General features: G+C 45.4%; 1 protein-coding gene across 1 annotated transcript; it reads right to left on the reverse strand.

Annotated features, from left to right (window-relative positions):
* Positions 1 to 518: 518 nt before the first annotated feature.
* On the reverse strand, positions 519 to 15,959 carry LOC119391490 (uncharacterized). Its single transcript, XM_049415303.1, has 5 exons — positions 15,814 to 15,959; positions 14,940 to 15,186; positions 11,367 to 11,912; positions 8,645 to 8,836; positions 519 to 622 (listed from the first exon to the last, which is right to left on the reverse strand). Exons 1-5 carry the CDS (start codon positions 15,957 to 15,959, stop codon positions 551 to 553), a joined length of 1,203 nt encoding a protein of 400 aa, XP_049271260.1. The 3' UTR covers positions 519 to 550.
* Between the last annotated feature and the right edge of the window lie 3,735 nt (positions 15,960 to 19,694).

A 19,694-nucleotide genomic window follows, 5' to 3' on the forward strand; every position in this document is an offset into this window, starting at 1 on the left:
TGGGCATCCAAAAAGCCAGTAATTTCTATTTCGCTTGCTTATGACGCTTCTCACAAAACTGTTATTACATACAGTCGAGGCAACGCTGGCACGCGCTTCTATATACCTTAATCGTATATCGAGGAAAACAACACGCCAGTCAATCGTCACATGACTTGTATGGCAAATCAACACGTGTGTATTAGCTTGCAATAAAATATTAGCGCTAGCGAACTACTAAAATTTTAAATATCGCAAAGCAGTGAAACTAAACATTACCTTCAGATAGGTTAGAAACGCTTGCAGTCTAGGAAATTTGCGGTCATCTTCAAAAAATTGTGCATTGAAGGTATCCTTTAGGAGCTCGCACACGTAAAGAGATCGCGCAGAAAGCATACAGAGACGCCGTCGATGAGTACTTGTGCTATTGCGGAAACAAATGGACAAAACATATTGTTTTACGGTAGCACAGAAAAAAAAAACAAAGAAAAAGAGAGCGCTGCTGAATGATGATGTAAATGGCCAAAGCCGACTGGGCGTCCACTTTGCGGCAGCCTGCGTCACTTTCTTGTCACCACACTTGGCACCTGCTGCGCGGGTTCATCACATCGTCTTCCTTGCAGTGGAAGACGGCCGCAAATGCCTGCAAGAGAGAGCAGAACACAAAATTTCCGACGTTTACGATACCGCAAAATGCGAAATGTGAGCGCAGCTGTACGGGTGTTTTTATTTGGCGGTATATTGAAGCAAAGCATTTGAGAGAGGCTACGTGCCTGTACAGTGAGACAGCGCTCTTTTTGATGTTTTTATTTTTCTTAACATGTGTTAAATTTTTTCTTTCCTGTTTTTATTTTAGTTTACGTAACTTTCTGCTTCGTTGGAAATAACTACGGTAACTTTTAACAGCGAAGCTGTTTAGCAAATCAGTCCTTGTGAGTCGATCGCAGAAAACTATCATCTGAACCCCTGTACGGCTGCCTGAGAATGAATGCAGAGAGAGAGAAAGAAAGAAAGAGAAACGAACAGAGAGACGGAAGGAAAAATATAAAGAAAGAGAAAAATTCTTGCCGCAAAAAAAATTCTTCACGAGGCGGGATTCGAACCCGCGTACCCTCGATCCGAAGGCGAGCGTCCTAACCACTCGGCTATCCAGGTCCGCTAGCAGAGCATACCATAGCCTTGTATAGTATAGTGTAGCTACGGGGTGGGAAAGGGAAGTGAACATGAGAAAAATAGATGTGGTCGTGAGGAGGAGGGGAGAAAGTAAAGCGTAGCACAGAAAGAGTGAGAAAGAGAGAAATAGAAATAAATGCAGAAAGAAAAATACGGCAGATCCCACGCACTGTGGGAATCGACGTAATGCGAAGCAGCCGGCAGAGAGCTGCTTCATCGCCTTGTTTGTCTTGGAGACAGACAAGTGAAGTCACTCATGCCTTGGCATCTAGTTCCGTATATATCGCATGTTTAACATGCATGCATGCACGTACAATCCGGTATATGCCATGCTAATGAAACGTATATTCTGGAATATACAATGCATGGCCTGTCATTTATGTTCATGACGCACTAGTGTCATGCCATACCAATTTTGGTATATATCCACTTAACAAAACGGCCGGAAGCGCACCATGACAGTGTCATGTAAAGCATGTCGTACATGACATGCATGTCATGCAGGGGCGTAGCCACGTTAGGGCACACCGGGCCTGTGCCCCCCCCCCCCGAAATTTTTTTTTGCCATAGCATACAGAGCAGAAAATGACACTCGACCACATCTGCCTGCTCGTCTCCACTACAGCTCAAGGAGGTGCCCCCCCCCCCCCCCCCCCGAAAAATATTTCTGCCTACGCCCCTGATGTCATGTACGACATGTACGGTGGGTGGAGTGAAGGCAGCGATGGCAGCTGTTTTCCGCGGCTGTGGGCGAACACCACCCTTGCTGATTACGTGACCCAAAAACAGTAGCTCCTCGTATATTCATCTTACCACCTCTCATCTATGTTCGTCGTACGCTCTCGTCACGCAATACCAACTTTGGTGTATATCAAGCGAGCGAAATGGCCGCGAGGGCACCATGATCGTGGCATGTAAACTATGTCGTACATAACTTGCCTGTCATGATTTTCAAGTTTCCACCTCTCATATACGTTCATCATACAGTCGCGTCGCGCAATACCAATTTTGATGCATATCACGCGAGCGAAACGGCAACGATGGGACAATGAGCGTGGCATGTAAATCATGTCGTACATTACTTGCATGTCATAATTTTCACGTTACCACCTCTGATTTACGTTAATAATACAGTGTCGCCACGCAATACCAATGCTGGTGTATATCAAGTGAGCGAAATGGCCGCGTGGGCACCATGGGCGTGGCATGTAAATCACGTTGTAAATGACTTGCATGTCATGATTTTCATGTTACCATGTGTCAGTTATGTTCGTCATACAGAAATGTCTCATCATACCAGTTTTGGTATGTATCTATTCATTTAAACAGCCACGAGCGCCCCGAGACCATATAATGTAAATCATGCTGTACATGACATGCTTTTCATGATTTGCACGTTAGGGCCTGTCACTTGTGTTCGTCATACACTAGTGTCACGCCATACTAATTTTGGTATATATAAAATTAGCGAAACGGCCGCAAGAGCCCCAAGACCATGGCATGTAAATCATGCTGTTCATGACATGCATATCATGATTTTCATGTTTGACCCGGCAATTATGTTTGTAATAAGGCCATGTCATGACACACCAATTTTGGTATACACCTGATTAACGAAACGGCCAGGATAGCACAAAGTCGTAGGCGGCTAGATAGATAGATAGATAGATAGATAGATAGATAGATAGATAGATAGATAGATAGATAGATAGATAGATGGATAGATGGATAGATAGATAGATAGATAGATAGATAGATAGATAGATAGATAGATAGATAGATAGATAGATAGATAGATAGATAGATAGATAGATAGATAGATAGATAGATAGATAGATAGATACGCTCGAAGTCGCAGAAGTTCGCTAAGAAACGCTTCGCATTTAAAAAGAGAGACGTAGAGAACATCAGTGAAAGAGAGAGAAAGTAGAGACAGCAAAAAAGATAGAAAGAGGAAGCAAGCATCGCGTTGTTTAGCGCCAAAGTACCACACCACCTGGCAAAGCCGCACGTTCGCAGTTGCTAAGCCGACGCCCACCGACGGAGACATCGCGCGCTACCTCCGCTCTGTAGTGCATAGCCTGGCTGCTTAGCCCAGAGGAGGAAGCCGCGCATCTCGAAGCTAGACGTGTCGGTAGACGGGGAGGATGAGCGAGGACGGACCCGTGCTTCGCTGTGCCAAGCTTTGCCCGACTTAGTGCAAACTGCCAGCAATTTCTTTTCTTCCTTCTTGTACCTATATTTCTTCATTTTTATTACTTATTTTTATATATATATATATATATATATATATATATATATATATATATATATCTGTTTCGGGGGCGAAGGGTACAGAGTAATCCTACTGTCCTCGGTAAACGAATAAGAGCGTTCCGTGTATAAAGGCGCTCGAGACAGGCGCGTACGGCGAGGGCCATCAAGGGACGACGCTGAACGCAGGAAGAGGGGCGCCTAAGCACTACGCTCTAAAATACACGTGGATTTTCGGAATGTGCGTACCAGCCCAACACTGCAAGAATTTTGCGACTATAGAAATTCTGTGGACCATTATTTACTAATCCTAGAAAGGAGCTACAGTTTGCATTTTCGCTTTCAAATATGATCATATGAGCACGCAAATAATGCAAGCATCGTTTGTGTATTCACTTGTTCGTACATCCAACGCTAGTAGACGTACTGTAACGCGAGAATAACTTGCGTTATGACCCTTGCATTTCTAGCTCCTCTATTTGCTCTTTCTCTCATATACTTCGCTGACTAAAAGGCCATCACTTCGCTTCTTGAATAATCAGCATTACTCTTTCATTCCTTGGCAGCCTCGATTATAGATCGCTTCTTCATCGTATCCACTTACATAAGATAAAGTTCCTTTTGATTCGCGTAAGTTTCAAACTTCTCAGACCTAGCGTCAATGGCAATAGCACGTTTGGGTACAGCGCGAGAATGACGAAGACGGAATAAAACAGAAGGGACACGGAAACCGCTCGTCTGTGTACCTTGTGTTCTGTTCCGTCGACGTCGTTCTCGCGCTGCACCAAAACATTCCACCGTACCAACTTGGCCAACTTTCAATCATATTTCAATAGCAGTGCATGTACAACTAACAAAGCATCGACGATGCCCGAAGTGACAAGTTCTTTATTTTTATGCAGACCAAAACAAGCGTAAGGAATATCATAAAACTCTTTTCCACGAGACAACAGCAGCAATAGCTGTGTTAGTCGTTTGGCGAAAATGTATATGAAACTTTAGAATTAGGACGTCTATGTTAGATGCGAAGATGAAGACAGGGGTTAAAAGAACATCTACAGTGTAACAGTGGCCAAACGAGGAACTAAACATCACATTTCAGGCAGCGTTTCAAAAAGTCAACAAGTCTTGCTGAATGCTTCGGATTTATGTCAACTTTTCTCCCGCTATACTTCATGTACTATTAAACGAACGAACAATTGTTATTACAAGCTGAAATATCTTTTCGACGGTTTAAAACACAACAAAAAGCATGGAAGATTTAACGTCGGGGAATAGAATTTGATCTTCAAAATCTCAGAATGTAAATGAGTTGCCGCAGCAACCATACAGGTGGTATACCTGTAAAAGCATCGCCGAGCTTACACCCCAGGGTCCGGTCATGACGATGATTAGGTATCGTACGGGAACACTTACATAACTTAGAAAAAAAAAACCGTCATGATTGCCGATTTCCCTGAGACATTTGAGAAGAAGCTGGTCAAGAAACGCATCAGACATAAAACAGTCTAGGAGCTGCCCTGCAGCATTCAGAGAAAATCGACTGAAATGTTCACTGTGTATTTTTCAGCCGCCACAAACTTTGAGGTGGACCTTGAGAAAACCTCACGGTGAATTAAAAAATTTCTAGATTTCATACTCTCAAAGAAGCCGAGTCCAGTTAGCGAAAGAAAAATACGGGCTAACTGGTCGTTCAAACATTCACGTATTAGGAAAGAACACAGGCACATACAGCGCTTCTCTTGTCTGTACGTGTTCCTTGTTTCTTTTGCACTGCGACAATGCACAAACGTCCACGAAGAGTGTCGTATGTAGATGCATCTGCTTGAATAAATGGCAACTACCGCAGGTCACTAAGGTTCAGTGTACGAGGTCACAAAACCAGCTTATGCTAGAATTGTTCTTAAGACAAAATTTCAGCCAATCCTGACGCTTGCCATATCATTAGCGAAGGCGATCAGCCACTAGAATTGACCACTGTCATAAAAGAGTCTTGTGAATTCCACCCCGGGATTGTACTCTCATCTGAAGAGAAAAACGAAAGTTAGTAGGTAAGAACAAGGTGAAAATAATGGTAGTGGGATAAAATGAATGGGTTCAAAGCAGTGCTGATAAATATTCTAAGAATTCATAGACAAAAAGAGTGTGGCTTTTGGACGACATGAGTGATGACACATGAATAATGAGTGAAACAATTACTAAAACAACCTACAATCTCATATCGCTGTAGTGCAAGACACTCTCCCACCTAACGACAAGACAAGCTGTCCCACCTAACGAAGTAGCTAATAAAAATTAGGCAGATCCCACGCGTTGTGGGAATCGGTTTCGTGCGAAGTAGACAGCGGGTACTCCTATGCTGCATTTTATGGCTTTAAGCCAAGCGTTACGAGGTGGATCGACGCGTTTTTGTAAGTAGAGTAGCTGTGCGCACATTGTGGTCTTACCAGGCACGTCGACAAGGCTGGCGTTTAAGGTGTAACTTATGATGTGATGTAACGTCAGCTCTCGTGTTAGAGTAGATACATCAGTATTATCGAAACTAAGTACAGATTATGGTGAAATCATGCGATTATTTGTATTCCTCCGGGGTCGAGCAATGCTTCAATATAGCTCGCTGAATTAGAGGAATACAAATGTAATGTTTATTAGACTGCTATGAAAGCGGAGCCAACACTGGAGCCACCGACGTTAATATGATATGACGGCTGTATCCTAGGGGTACATATGTAGTGTTTAGAGCTTTCTTCTAAAATTAGCCAGCACCACAGTAGGCGTTGCACCAACATTACGGCTGCATAGGCTGTTTTTACAAACCAGTTTATAGACCTGGCGTGGTTCTGTGGTATAATACCTCATTGAAATGCAGAATGCTTGGGTTCGATTCCTGCTGGGATCCTAATTTTATTTATTCTTTCCATTCCTCGGGTCAACGCTGCCGATGTCGGTTTTGCTTAACGATCTCGCATTTAAATTACCAATCTCTGTTCTCGCTGTTCCTGGGTAGATAAAAACTGTCAATCACCTGTGGTGCATACCCGTACACCGCGGCCCGTGGTAAACGGGTATGTGCCACACATGTCTGGAGAAAAGGGTTTGACGACGTACTGGGCAGGATTTTCACGGTATTCATGTCATGACTAAACATTCATATTCGTCGAATCATGTTACCCTCCCATGCCAATTTTGGTCTACACTAAGTTACGCAGGAAATCATGAAAGCACACAGACGTAGGTGGCTAGATAGACAGATAGATAGATAGATACGTAAATAGAAACGCTCAAGTGCCAAAGGTTTGCTAATGAAAAATATCCGTAAACAGGGGGTGGGTGCTCGATCCGACGTTTCGACAAGTGGACTTGTCTTCTTCAAGGCTGGAACTGAAAATTAGTTCCAGCCTTGAAGAAGACAAGTGCACTTGTCGAAACGTCGGCTCGAGTTTTTACGGATACAAGTGTTTACGGATTTTTTCATCGCAAGCTTCCATCTTCCACCTCCTGCCGTTTAAAGGATTGCTGAGAAATTCTTCGCATTTAAAATAGCAAATTATAAAGTAACTAACTCCAAGACACTGAGTGAGTTGTTTCTCAGGTATATGTTAATCAGCATTAAGCCAACGCAATTTAATGCCAGTACAACTGAGGAAGGAGGAAAGACTGGGGACAGCGAGAAATCATTCAAAAAAGTCCTATGCAGGTAACGATAAGCATGGTGCACGGTAGTTTCATTGGCCATTTCGGGAACATGAAGTCGCAGGTCGACGTCATGCCTGCCCATCACGGAGCAACCTCGCAACCTCTACTCTACTTAGTCATCTTCGTCATTATCAGACTATCTTACGTCCAATGCAGGTCGAAGTCCTTTCCCAATTATCTCCAACCCTTCCCGTCCTCTGCGACCTGATTGCATTTTACGCCTGCGGATTTCTTCGTCGCTCCACCTAACCCTTTTCAGCCTGATCCGGGCTTTCTAACTTTTCGTATTCATTCTCTCGCTCTAACTGGCGATCGGTTATCTGTCCATGTCGTTAAGTGAATTGTCAAGGCCCATTTCATTCTCCCAATATCAACTGGAATACCGGCTACGCGTGTTCACTCTGATCCACACAGCTGTCTTCCTATCTGTTCGTGTTACTCCCATCATCTTTTGTTCAATCACGCTGCGTGTTTCTCGACTACCCTAGTTTCTTCGTTATTCTCTAAGGTTTTGGCGAGTATTTTAGGAATAGTAAAATGCAATTGTTGTACACTTTCCGCCTTAAAGACAGTAGTAAGTGGCGGGTAAATATTGAGAATTATTGCCTTATGCGCACTTTAGTAGTGAAGAAATAAGATAACTTTTCGTGAAACTGGGAGGTGAGGTTCGAAGGGCTTAATTTCCTTAATTTCCGGGGCAAAAGTGGCAACCAAGATACAACAACATTCGATTTGATATATGAAATCGGCATAGGACCCAAGCATCTTGCAACTGTTTATTGACAAGGCCTGATGAGGTACTGGAAGACGAGTGCATCGACTCTAATTGATCGAAAGTCAGGCACAAAAGGATTCATAAATAATACATTCGTATGATTGCGACTATTGTAAATATGTATTGCGGGTAAAGACTTTCTGACCAAATTTAGGCAAAGATTCAATTAACCCGGAAAACATACTGGCTTTGATAATGGCCATCAATGAACTACATCCATCTTATCCGTGCGGTAAGGTAAGGACAAAACCTTTGGAGAACACAAAATACCGCCACATTACAGAAAGGCGATCATTTGATTTACCAACAAACAGGTATTCCTCAATGAAAGTTCAATGAAGCTTGTGCAAACCTCAGTCTAGCTTTTTAGGGTGGTGCTGTACCATTCTGTCCAATGCTGCGAAAGGCTCCGAAGCTTATACATAAATCAGCGACGCGGAACAACGCCCTGTAAGCGAATCTCGAACGAAAGGCAGAATAGGCAACAGTGCGGCGCAGCGTGATATCTGTCCGTCTTTTGCCAGCTGTGTAGCCGCAGACTAGTCGAGCTGCAAGCAACAGTGACTTCACGCTTCTTGGAAGCAGACTGCTCGCTCTCATGTGCGTGCGTTTCCTCCACCACTGCTTAGCGGTGTGACTGGAAATTTACTTCTGTTTAACAACTGGCAACTGTTATAACACGAGTTTTAATGCTGCATTATAGGGTGTTTGTGGGACCTCTAGCCTTAGTCTGCGTAAGCGAGCAGCCGAAGGAGCTGCCACACATACCTTGGAGTTCATGAGAGCCACGTTGAGACGCGCAGCCGGCGACAGCGCCCTGTCCGCGTCTGTCGAAGCTGACAGGTCAACCGATCGCGGTGCGTGCTCACAGTGAGCCACCGCGTAGTTGACGAAGAACAGTTCCAAGGAGTTCTTGCCTGGCAACTCCGCAATGTTGGGGCCATCACGTAGCTCAGGGTACTGTAATGAGAGGAACAGAGCTGTAGCACGATTGTGCAAACATCTCGAGTGAAACTTCTACAGCTATGGCTGGTATGAAACAAAGCCCCCAACTAGCAAAAAAAAAACAGACACAAATAGAGTATGTTTCATTTTTGCTTTGGGCTGGCATTGGTACACTCTTAATCAGATCCCGCTTAATGTGCTTGATGTAGCACAGAAGTCGGACATTTTTTGTCTGGTTTCCTGGATATAGCCAGCATTTAACGAATAACAGTGTACAGTCGTGAACAATAAGAGGGGGAACAGTGAATTCGTGTTTAATGAAGGATTACTGAACACTTTTGAACTAATCAAGGATTAATGAACCCTTTTGCGCTTGCCAGATGCGTTTAGCTGCTATGGCCTTTCAAAAGTGACTTCAGCGTTCCCTCCCATATTGCTCACTACTTTACATGTTGTAATGCAGCCTGAAGAAAATAGAACACGTGGCTAAAGGTACAGCGCACTCGCTGACAGCTAATTGAGGCTTAATGAGGAAATCCCGAATTCCATACGTGGCACGCAAGCCACCAAAAACCAACAAACACAAAAGTAGAGCCCATGCGTGCACGCTGTGTAATTTGCGTCTGAACAAACCGCGGAAAGCAATCACATCGCTAGGCAATCACGAGAACTCAAGCATATAACTGTCACATGCTGCGCTCTAGGTATGCGTGCTCAGCCTCAAATAAATGTTGCAATGGGTGACTGACAAACGTACAAGTCCCGTAATTATTCGAACGAATGTCCATCTACCTGTTTCCTGGCTATTCGATGCTACTAGACATAGGTAGTCCGCGTTGACTAAAACTGGTTTGGCCATGTCGCGCTCACTGCGCACTCCTTGCCGTGCATTGATAGATGGGTGTGGGGTGTCTTAAATATTTCTGAAAGGAAACATACAGGCACCGCCCACCCTGTCCAATATACTAGGCACAAAACGAGAACGGCCCACGGTCAGCTACACGTGCTATAGAACTTACAAAACTACAAGACATATACTTCTGTACCCATTCTACTATGTCTATTATTCGCAGAAAAAGAAGGCACGCAAACACAGAATCTGGTGGCAGCGTTTACTGAAGCGACGAATAGGAGATAACCGCACACATCAGTCCTCCTCTGCCTTTTTGTGTGCTGCTCACCCCTAACTAAAATACTTCACCTCAGTGACAGTTATAGCAGACGCCGAAACGAGGACGCCACCCGGAAACCCCGCTGCGCGGACGTGGTTCAGCTAATTGTTGTTCATCCGATTAATACCAGTTCGTGATCGGCGTCAGAATATGACGCTAGCATCACATTATGTTCCAGCCAACATTAACGCGCGCAATAACCTGTCCTCATGCGTATTTCCTGAACGGTCATTGCGTGCGTTACGTAATAATTGCGTTGATTTCATCGGTAATTGGATGTCATTGCATCTAATCGCAGAAGTAAGCAGTTCCTCTTCTTCATAGGTGCCCGCATGCACCTATTTCATAGAAGGCAATCAAAAGAACGTGTCTGTCTAGGTAGACGATGCAAAGAAAGCTTGCTTAGTCATCGTTGCAATATAGATAATCTTAAGTGGCTGTTTCGTCGCGTGATTCGCGTTTCATAAAACTATTTAGTATGTTAGCGTGTGAACATTCCGACAAAGTGGCCTGTCTTTGAACAAGCGTGGTGCTTACAACTTTTCTAAGTAAAGAGACGCCGCACTGCTCAGTTTTCTGTTTATAAGCAATTCACAACATTAAGACGTCGACGCTGGTATTACTGTGTTTAAGGCCCGGCAGAGCCATCAACGGAGCTATAGTTTTCATCATAGTAATTTGACCGCAGTGCGGTATCAAGGAATGATTACGTTTTACACACAGGGTGCCCAGTTTGTTCATGGCCGGTATGCTGTATAATTCCTGTATATCCACAGATCACTTGCACTGCTTGGATAAGTGTCCTAATCAAGATGTCTTCTGGAAGCTGTCAATGCATTTGTTCGCCGTTGTCGATCCAATTTTTCACGAATAATTGCAGTCAAGCTCCCTGATTATAGTTCCGCTGATATAAACAAAATCTTCATGGGAACAGAATGCGAAAATGCCGTTATGTTACGTAGAGGCGCTCATAAAGTCTGCCTATTTGGTGAAGTATTTCTGGCGCCTGCAGTATGAGACATGCATAAAGCGTGTTGCTTCCAGGTCTTAAAAATCTATGATTACGATGAGTCTTTACAAAGAGGGTATTTTTGCATAGCCCACGTACACGGTGTGGGTACCGCTTTATTCCCTCAATTACAAGCACTACTTGATTCCCTTCATTCCCTCGTACTCACGGCAGTGGTGATGAAGAAAGGTCACCTAAATTACGCTCACCTAGAATACTATTGCTCAACAACTACTGGTTTAATCCGGTATATGTTAACCTTGTCTGCAAGATCGTGTCATGATCGTTCACTTCCGGATCAGCTTTCAATAAACCATAAACTTATTATGAACAAAACAGCAAAACGCTTCCAAGCGATGATCACCTTTGCCAAGTAGGTCCTGTAGAGTTCGAACAGGGGCTCCACAACAGCGGAGTCGAAGAAGAGGTCGCGCGAACGGGCCAGTGCCTTGCGGTCTCCCGTCAGATTGGCATACTGCTCAGACAGGCAGCGTGTAGCTTCCTCTCTGTGTCGACTCATGGAGGCAATGTGCCCTGCAGAACTCTGCTGGCCAGTCGTTCCGATGTCCGACGACTGCTGGCTACTGACCACGACGCTCAGTAGGGCGCGAACAACGTCTGAGCCAAGGGCGGGTACAACGAGAGGGTCGAGGCCAATCAGCATCGCGGATAGGAAGGACACCAGGCTGGGGGAGATGAGGAGCGTGTTTCGCGTCTCGAAGTAGTCGGCCGGCGGCTTGACGCGAAACGGAGGCCACCGAGTCTCCAGGTTCTCTTCAGCTCGCTCCGGATTGCTCCAGTAAAGCGCGTTGGTCGCGTTCTGACGGACGACGTACTCCTCCAGAAGGCTGGGCGCAGCCGCCGACTTCGACGAGGCGCTGCCGGCGTTCGCGTTTTTCGAGCTTTGGCTCTGCAATGCGAAGCGATAGAGTTCACCGTAAGTACCACCAGAATGTCCTATGATCGTATTCGAATCAGGGCTGGGCAGAGATACTCGGAAAAGTATTCCGGAATACAGATATCGAAATACATGGACCGGAAACCTAAAATACAGATACTGAGATACATTTGCCTTTAGCGTAACGGGATATTTCGGAGATACTTTTGCAATATGACGAAAAAAGTATTCCGGAATACAGATACTGCAATACAGATACTAGAATACTTTTTTATTTCAAAGATGCTCGTACTCCGCAAAGACATTTATAAGTGCAGCATAATGGTGTAAATAAAGTTGCAGTGCATTGAAAACTTTAGTTTGTTTGTTTATTACAGTACCCTCAGCGCCGTTAAGGCATCACAGAGGGGGAGGGCCGGCTTACAAAGTACATAATTAGTAATAATGACATAATTACACATATCAATCGCAATAAAAAAGTACCCTATTTCACAGCAACAGTAACAATAATTGGGCACCGAAATCGACATGCTTGGCGACAACTAAATGAGCTATGCTAGAAATAGCATAGTTTAAACAAATTGAGCTTCTGAAGCCGACTGTCTTCTAGACAGCGTCGATTCGGCCTCAGCACAAGACTCGCGAAAGAAAAAAAAGTCTATCTATCGCTGCAGACGGGCACAAATTCGTGTTATAGTGAATAAATACAGCCTTCATAGCCGGATAGCCCAGGAGCGCGGTCACATCTCTTCTCGGGCCATCTAGATACCCAAACACTTCCTCCCTCACGTGGGTTGTTCTGGCCGCTCAGAAGTCGGTCCCCATCTTCGGAATCCTCAGCCGTCTGGCCCGGTCGGCGCCGGGTCAGACGACTGAGGATTCTGCTGCCCATATAGGCCGGTGATAATTATATACGCGCAATCGAGCCCAATATGTCGAAACTGCACAATTCAAAAACTGCCTTTCTAAAATCACGTTCTTTGGGGGTGAGAGGGTGTAAGCCCTCCCAAGTCGCTCCTGCAAGCTCTCTGAACAGACGTGGAATCAGGGACAGCGGCTCAGAGCGCCCCATCAGAAACTACAGCAAGCACTCGTCGCCTGGGCCGAAAGGGTCACTCTTCAATAAAGGTGTCACCACAACCGACGCTATACCAGCACCCATTTCAGCATGCCGCAACAGACGAAGTCGCCTCCGGCGGTGGGGGAGTCTGGTACCTCAAAAGACTGTTTCATGCTTGTGATAAATTAGGAACGCACCCCGAAACGCTGGAGAGGTGGCTGAAAGCGCGACGAAGATAGCCATCTTCTATAGTCACTTCCGCCGCAGCTACGGGAACTGCTTTTAGAAGTGCCGCCGCTTTGAGAACCGAACTCACGCGAAGCATTGCAAAGCCTCTGTTCCAAGGCGATATCCGCGCGGGGGGTCACGAAGTAATGGTTTGCCACCCGAAAAAAAACTAGGCGAGCTGCACTGGCCTTTAGAGACATCGACTTTCGTCGGCAGAGGCCGGCAACACTGCCTCCGCGAGTCTGCCGTCTGCGGCGTCGCGCGCTTGACCACATGGGCCATTCTGTGCTTGAGGGGAAACCATCGCCGCCCTTTCTGTCGGCGACCGGTGGCGCGCCTTTGCTTGTCTGGCACAAAACAAATGAAAAAAAACTCATACCCCCTTGGAAACACGCGTCAACTCATTTCCGACAAAAAGAAAATGTAACGGGATACCCGTGTCCTGCATTGTATCGCGATACAAGCGATACATCGTAAAAGTATTTCACTGCTGAGATACAAATACATTTTTCAAATGTATCTCGATACAGAAATACATATACTCAAAAGTATCTCTGAAATACTATCGCGATACTCTTGTATCGCGATACTGCCCAGCCCTGATTCGAATCTAGTGAAAGAATGCCACCTCGACATTCTTCTAGCGAAAAACGTAGCCGAGGTGTATTGCTTAGAAACGGCGGGATTGAGTAGTTCTTGGAAAAGTACGTTGGCAGAAAACATTTTCACATCTGTGAACTTTTCTTAAAGGTACCATATGTGCGACAAATCGCGATGGCATGACCTCGCCACAGAGGGCCCCAAACCAAGCTCACAGAGTTAGGTCTAAGCTGGCCTAAAGGTACCCATCGTGCTCACATATGAAGATGACACTGTCATTGTGTGAACAGCGGCGTTAACTGCGCGTTTTGTGCCAGTGTAAGCTTCGTAGCATATATATCACTTGTGCGCAATACATAGCCTGAACGCTCTTATATGACTTCAATATAGTTCATGCTCCGACTGCAAAGGACACTGAGAAGAAACACATACTATGGCGTGAGGCATATTTCAATGGCTCAATTTATAGTAAGATAAAGAGAGATTAAAGCTAAGGCGTTCATAAACTTTACAGAAATATTCTACTATCCACGATAGACTGCCATCGCGATGACACGGCTAAAACCTCTGCGGTGTCATTATGTGACAGCGGCGGTAGTTAGGCTTTTGAGTTACGTTGCAAAGAAGGTTAAGTAACGCGGTCCTTTATGCACTTGCCTAAGGCGCCTTGAAGGCGAAGGTCCATCTTGTTCTTTTTTTTTCTCTGTCGACTGCATTAACTCCCCCTCCCACCCAGAGAGCAGAGAAAATAATTTTGCACTGCCTTGGGACTGGAGGTATCGGAAGCTATCTGCACCGCACGCGATCTTGAAGTGCCTCCGGGATCGTCCCATCTGTGACCAAGCGACAATGCCACGCAATGCGACGCCACGTTATGTGACTCCATGATGAGGTCATTCACTTCGGCGACCTGTGATGTCACGGTGAAGTCATCACATGATCATTTTTTGCATCCCCTGACTAGTGCCAACGCAACCGCCGCCAAAGACGACGGTCCGTCTTCGCGTTTCATGAGGCGTCTAATGCTTTCGGCTTAATAATAAATGCTAAATTTCTTTCGCGTGACTACCACTTTTGAACAACGGCGTAATACGCCTACTTTAAGGTGGGACAGCATAGGTGCTGAGTGAAACACAGGAAGCCGCACTTGCCATCGCAGTGCCACGTGCCTGCACGAAGGAATAGACCGTGCCGTTGCTGGCCACCGCAGCACCGTAATAACGTGACAGTTGTTCCACGCTGTCCTCAGGCTCTCCGAGGAAGACCACTCGCAATGTGTCGAGCCTCTGCAGCGCCGTCCACAGCTCGGCGGATGTCATCCCCTCAGTGTGTTTGCGCAGCAGGGCGGACACCTGCTCTCGCGCTCCGTCTACCAGGGCTCGCATGTCGCCTTCATATCTGAATTCAGGCACGAACACAGCTCGCCGATCAGCTTGTTTGGCAGCGATAACACCACATTGGTCGACGTATTAAGCTTGCACATTAAGGTTTGTTTAGCAGACCTAGTCACTCATTATATTTGTGGAAGTAAATGTTCACCCAGCATGTCAAGGAAGCATTCATTTTCTGTCACGTATTCTATACATGACAGAAAATTGATGCTTCGTCGACATGTTACAGAGCGGTATATTGATATTTCTTTACCTTCTTTCTAAGGAAATAACGTGTGATCACAAGACTTAGTGATTTATATGTCGGCCATTGATACGGCCGCGTGATCTATACGGGTGATTCGGTGCGACATACTTTAATTAAAAAAAAAAAAACCGACGTACCTGAATTTAAAACATACCTCAATTTAAAAAGAGAAACGAAGACGGGTAAATTAGCTCTATTATATGCATCCGTCTTTCACTGGTCATCTATGTCTTGGGCTGCTTAAAATTCTACTTAATTCTGTGCATTTAAGAAAGATATTTGGTCATCTGCAGCTTGCAATCCTTCCTCTCAGCGTCACGTTCAAGAACAATTTCGTCTCTGTCGCAAAGCGGTGGCCTGTATCTGAAATCGGCGTGAAGCACTGACTTGTAGCTATGTCCCTCGCTGGTGTCGCGGCTGACTGCATGGCGGGCGAGGGACAGGGTGCCGTAGCGGTACGTTCTGGCCAGCAGGTGAACACATGACTGCAGCTCTTCGGGCACCTGCGTTGTTCGAGAGAAGCTCTGGGACATCCAAACTAAGAATATGTCATTTATCTCTTAGCACATCAGTTGTACACAGTTATAACGCAACTAGATATTATTACTCATATATACATGCTGAGCTCAAACAAGAGAGGAAGACAGCTATACGAAGAAAAAGTGATCAGCCCTGGAAAACAAACATATTTGAGGAGAAAGCGTTCTGCACTATATTTTACCTTTCCATCACTTCACTACTAATGGTAGGTGTATAAGAGCTCTTCGAAAAAAATCTCACCATCTCCCCGTAAAGGGAACCCTGAGTAGTATGCGAAGCAGCCATGAGTTGACTTAGATTTCTGTATATAGTTTATTATCTTCATCACTGTTCATGGTCCTTCCATTCGAGGTTCCCCTGATGTTGCTACTCGTCATATATGACTTGAAGCTCAGGGGAACGTTTCCCCTTGAGTATAACGGCCTTGTGGTCCGTAAAGTACAAAGTTAATGGCTCTTGCTGCAAAGGTTGTAGCTTGAAGTTTGATAATGCGATGTCAACGCGCCCGTTTCGTTTCGGCTTCGCGAGCCCGCCGCTCCGGATCGGCTGGGGCACTGGCTACGCCGACGCAACGCCGGGGAGACAGGCCTCGCTCACAAGCTGCTTCGCATTTAAGGGTACTTTGCATGATTTATGGCGTAGTGGGTACCTTGCATGATTTATACTAGAGCACGCGCTGCAGTGGAGCGAGCGCTCTACCGCGCATCCATATGTCAGGCAAGCATTCCTTTCTGACACCATGCGCGAGCTCTCCCCTCGTGCCAACACTTCGCTCGCACTTCGTCCTCTTCTTTCTTCCATACATCTAGTGGCACCTTTCTCTCAGGCAAACATTCCTTTTTGCACACCATGCGCAAGCTCTCCTCTCGTGCCAACACTTCGTTCTCTTCTTTCTTCCATACATCTAGTGGCACGCGGGGCACTGGTTACGCCATATTCACGAAGTGAATGATGATTGAGGAGCTGGCTCGGAGATAATCGGGATTTCCGGCGTTATTATCATCATCAAGACTCTCGAAGAACAAGAGGAAGAAGACTTCTTTTTCGCGCGAGCGTGCGCATGCTACTGTTGGCTATGCTGTATGTAGCGCACTGGTTCCGCCGGTGGGACAGGCCTCGTTCATAAGCTGCTTCGCATCTAAAACCAGGCCTGGATCGGTAGAACTTTCTATATTTTATATGCGAAGCACCTTAGGGTCTCGGCGTGTCGGCGGGCATCGTCGCGTCCTGTCGATTTGCTTCAGCGCAAGAGAGGGCGCCACCGCCTCAGCGCTCGCAGTGTGGCGAGAGTAGTAAACAACTTTATTATTTTTTAAACAACTTTATTAGTGTGGCGAGAGAGCGTACGGCGCGCGTTGACTATGGACACGCTCTTTCTGCGATGAACGCTGAATTACCAGCTCGCAAGGAACGAGAACCCAACCTCGGCCGCGAGAGACCATGCCGACGCAGGGAGCATCTGCTAGAGAGTTTCTTGATTAAAAAAAAAAGGGCCGACTGCTCGCGCTGCACAGCAGTTCACCGGCCACCCCGTATATATAGGCACTGGATCTTGACCTGCAATTTAGTGCCGGTGGGACATTTCTCTTGTGCGTAGCTGAACAATAAAGATTCGCAGCGTGCACGTTAAATAAAAGCGGACTGCGGGTCTCTGTATCTAATCTTTCGTCTGTCTCTCATTGCTCATTAGCAGTGATCTTGCCGTGGAAAACATGGGCGCACACTATATGCTTGTTTCACGTCAGTGGAGCTCTTTCATTATGGCGCCAACAGTCGGAAATGATTTGTTTTTTCCATTTTTTGGTTTCACCTATCGGAATTCAGCCTTCAAGATCTGCTCCGCTGGCTATGGGACTTTTTAGTCAAACAGAGTGCTGCCTGACCTTTACTGTACGATGATTCCTGTTCATATTGCTGCTGTCATAGAACTCGTCACTTCGCCTTTAGAGAATGTTTCACCTGTAGCGGAGTTGAAGATTTGTTTACCAATATAGAAATAAACAACGTTCCAAAATCGCAAATCATCCATAGCTGCCACGAGCGACATGTTCCGTGGGCAAGATCGGGAGAGTAAGCCTACTCTCCTATAAGCCTATTCAGTAGCGCACAAACGAGGGCGTGACAGTTATGAAAATGCTGCCCTTGGTTGCAAAAAAACTTTATCCGTCAGTGCAGAAAAAATATTATAAAAGAAATTAAGGAGTTGCATCGTTGCACGTGTTATATTACTTTCAGTCCTTGCAATTTAGAGCTGCACTTTACATATTAAACAAAACGTTTAATCACTTAACACGCTGTTATAATACAACTGCTTCGGATTATTCGGCGAAATAATCCTTGAATACCTAAATAATGAAAATGTTTTTGCATTGCATGGCTGTTAGCTATTACCGCCAGTTTACACTAATCACGGAACGTGTCTTTTCATTGACAACCAGTCCATTTTGGAATTGTTTACCGTGTATTATAATGTCGAAACGCGTGGTGTGTCGATGGTTTTACGCATTTGGTCCCCCCCTCTTCCTTCTCTCTCTCTCTACCCTGCATCTCTTGCGCAGTCTCTATGTTTTTCTTCAATATATTGGCTTGTTCTTAGGAATAAAGCTCCACTGGTTAGTCAGTGCGTGTTTGTGTCTTCTCTGGTGCTTGGCCCCTTTTTTTTTTGCGATGTACCGCAATGAACATAATGCCTTTGTCTCTCCTTTACTTACTTGTGAAAGTATTCAGATTTCACTCTTACTGTCCTACGTTTACTTTTGCGATGTCTTAGGCAGTTGCGGTATTTTTTTTTCGCTTCTTTAGTTAAATAATATTTATAGGTTTCGTGTTCAGTGCTTCGTGGTCTGTCTTGGCTTGCTTGTTTTCGCAACTTCTTTATTGATTTCTTGTTTTCTATTATCACTATTTGCTCACAACTTTCCTATGTTTTTATCATTTCATTTCTACTATGAATACGTCTACGCTCTTCGAAACATTGAACCCTAGTCTGTAAATAGTTTTTTTCATAACACAGTATGAAACGACGGAAGTGGGTGTCGTGTCAAAGTCTAAGCAACGGCACGTGATGTTAACTTGTTTTTTAAGAATAATACCTAGGTGTTACTACTCAAAACGGTTAAGTAGCTTTGCAGTCACATGCGCATGCGCGGTTTACCTAGCATTCGCCATACTGAAAAACGCCATTGAGGTAAGCACTGAAATTTTGCGATCTTCGGTACCCAACATAGCACTGAACGCTTGTTGTGGAAAAGTGCCACGCTTACGTGAGGTACGTGCTCGTTGTGGCTCAGAGTGAGCAGTTCTTGCGCAATTCCTCCAGGGGGCAGAGCAGGGGACAAGAACACAGCCAGCGAGAAGCCCACATAGTTGAGCAGTGCGGTGGCCTCTTGGTTGCCGAGCAACGACACTAACTTTTTCAGTTGCTCGGGGCTGTCAATCTGTGAAAATGGACGATGCATGAACGGAATGTCTCAGTGACCAGTAAATATATCTTTCAAGTGAGCTGCTTGCAATCAAGCAGAAAGGAGAAGCAGTAGAGTGGAAGCCGATCTATACCGGCAAAATAGTTGTCGCTGGATTTCCAACAAAAAGAATAAAATAAAAGCCCAATTGAGGGACCAATTCTTTACTGCGCTTCCCGATAATTTGTCGCATTTCGCGCCGCTGTGTCATTACAGCTGCGCTTTGTTACAGTTCGTGACCGTAAATTGCCACATTTTATCGCACGC

This window comes from Rhipicephalus sanguineus, chromosome 4 (genome assembly GCF_013339695.2).
Source record: "Rhipicephalus sanguineus isolate Rsan-2018 chromosome 4, BIME_Rsan_1.4, whole genome shotgun sequence".
NCBI classification, from domain to species: Eukaryota; Metazoa; Arthropoda; class Arachnida; order Ixodida; family Ixodidae; genus Rhipicephalus; species Rhipicephalus sanguineus.

Excerpts from the sequence above, each read along its gene's own strand:
- LOC119391490 (XM_049415303.1), bottom strand. The coding sequence starts at position 15,959 with ATGTCCCAGAGCTTCTCTCGAACAACGCAGGTGCCCGAAGAGCTGCAG. Across the intron at positions 8,837-11,366 it reads ACAGGACCTACTTGGCAAAG|TACCCTGAGCTACGTGATGG; the intron begins GTGATCATCGCT and ends CTCTCATTACAG. Across the intron at positions 623-8,644 it reads TGGCTCTCATGAACTCCAAG|GCATTTGCGGCCGTCTTCCA; the intron begins GTATGTGTGGCA and ends TCTCTCTTGCAG.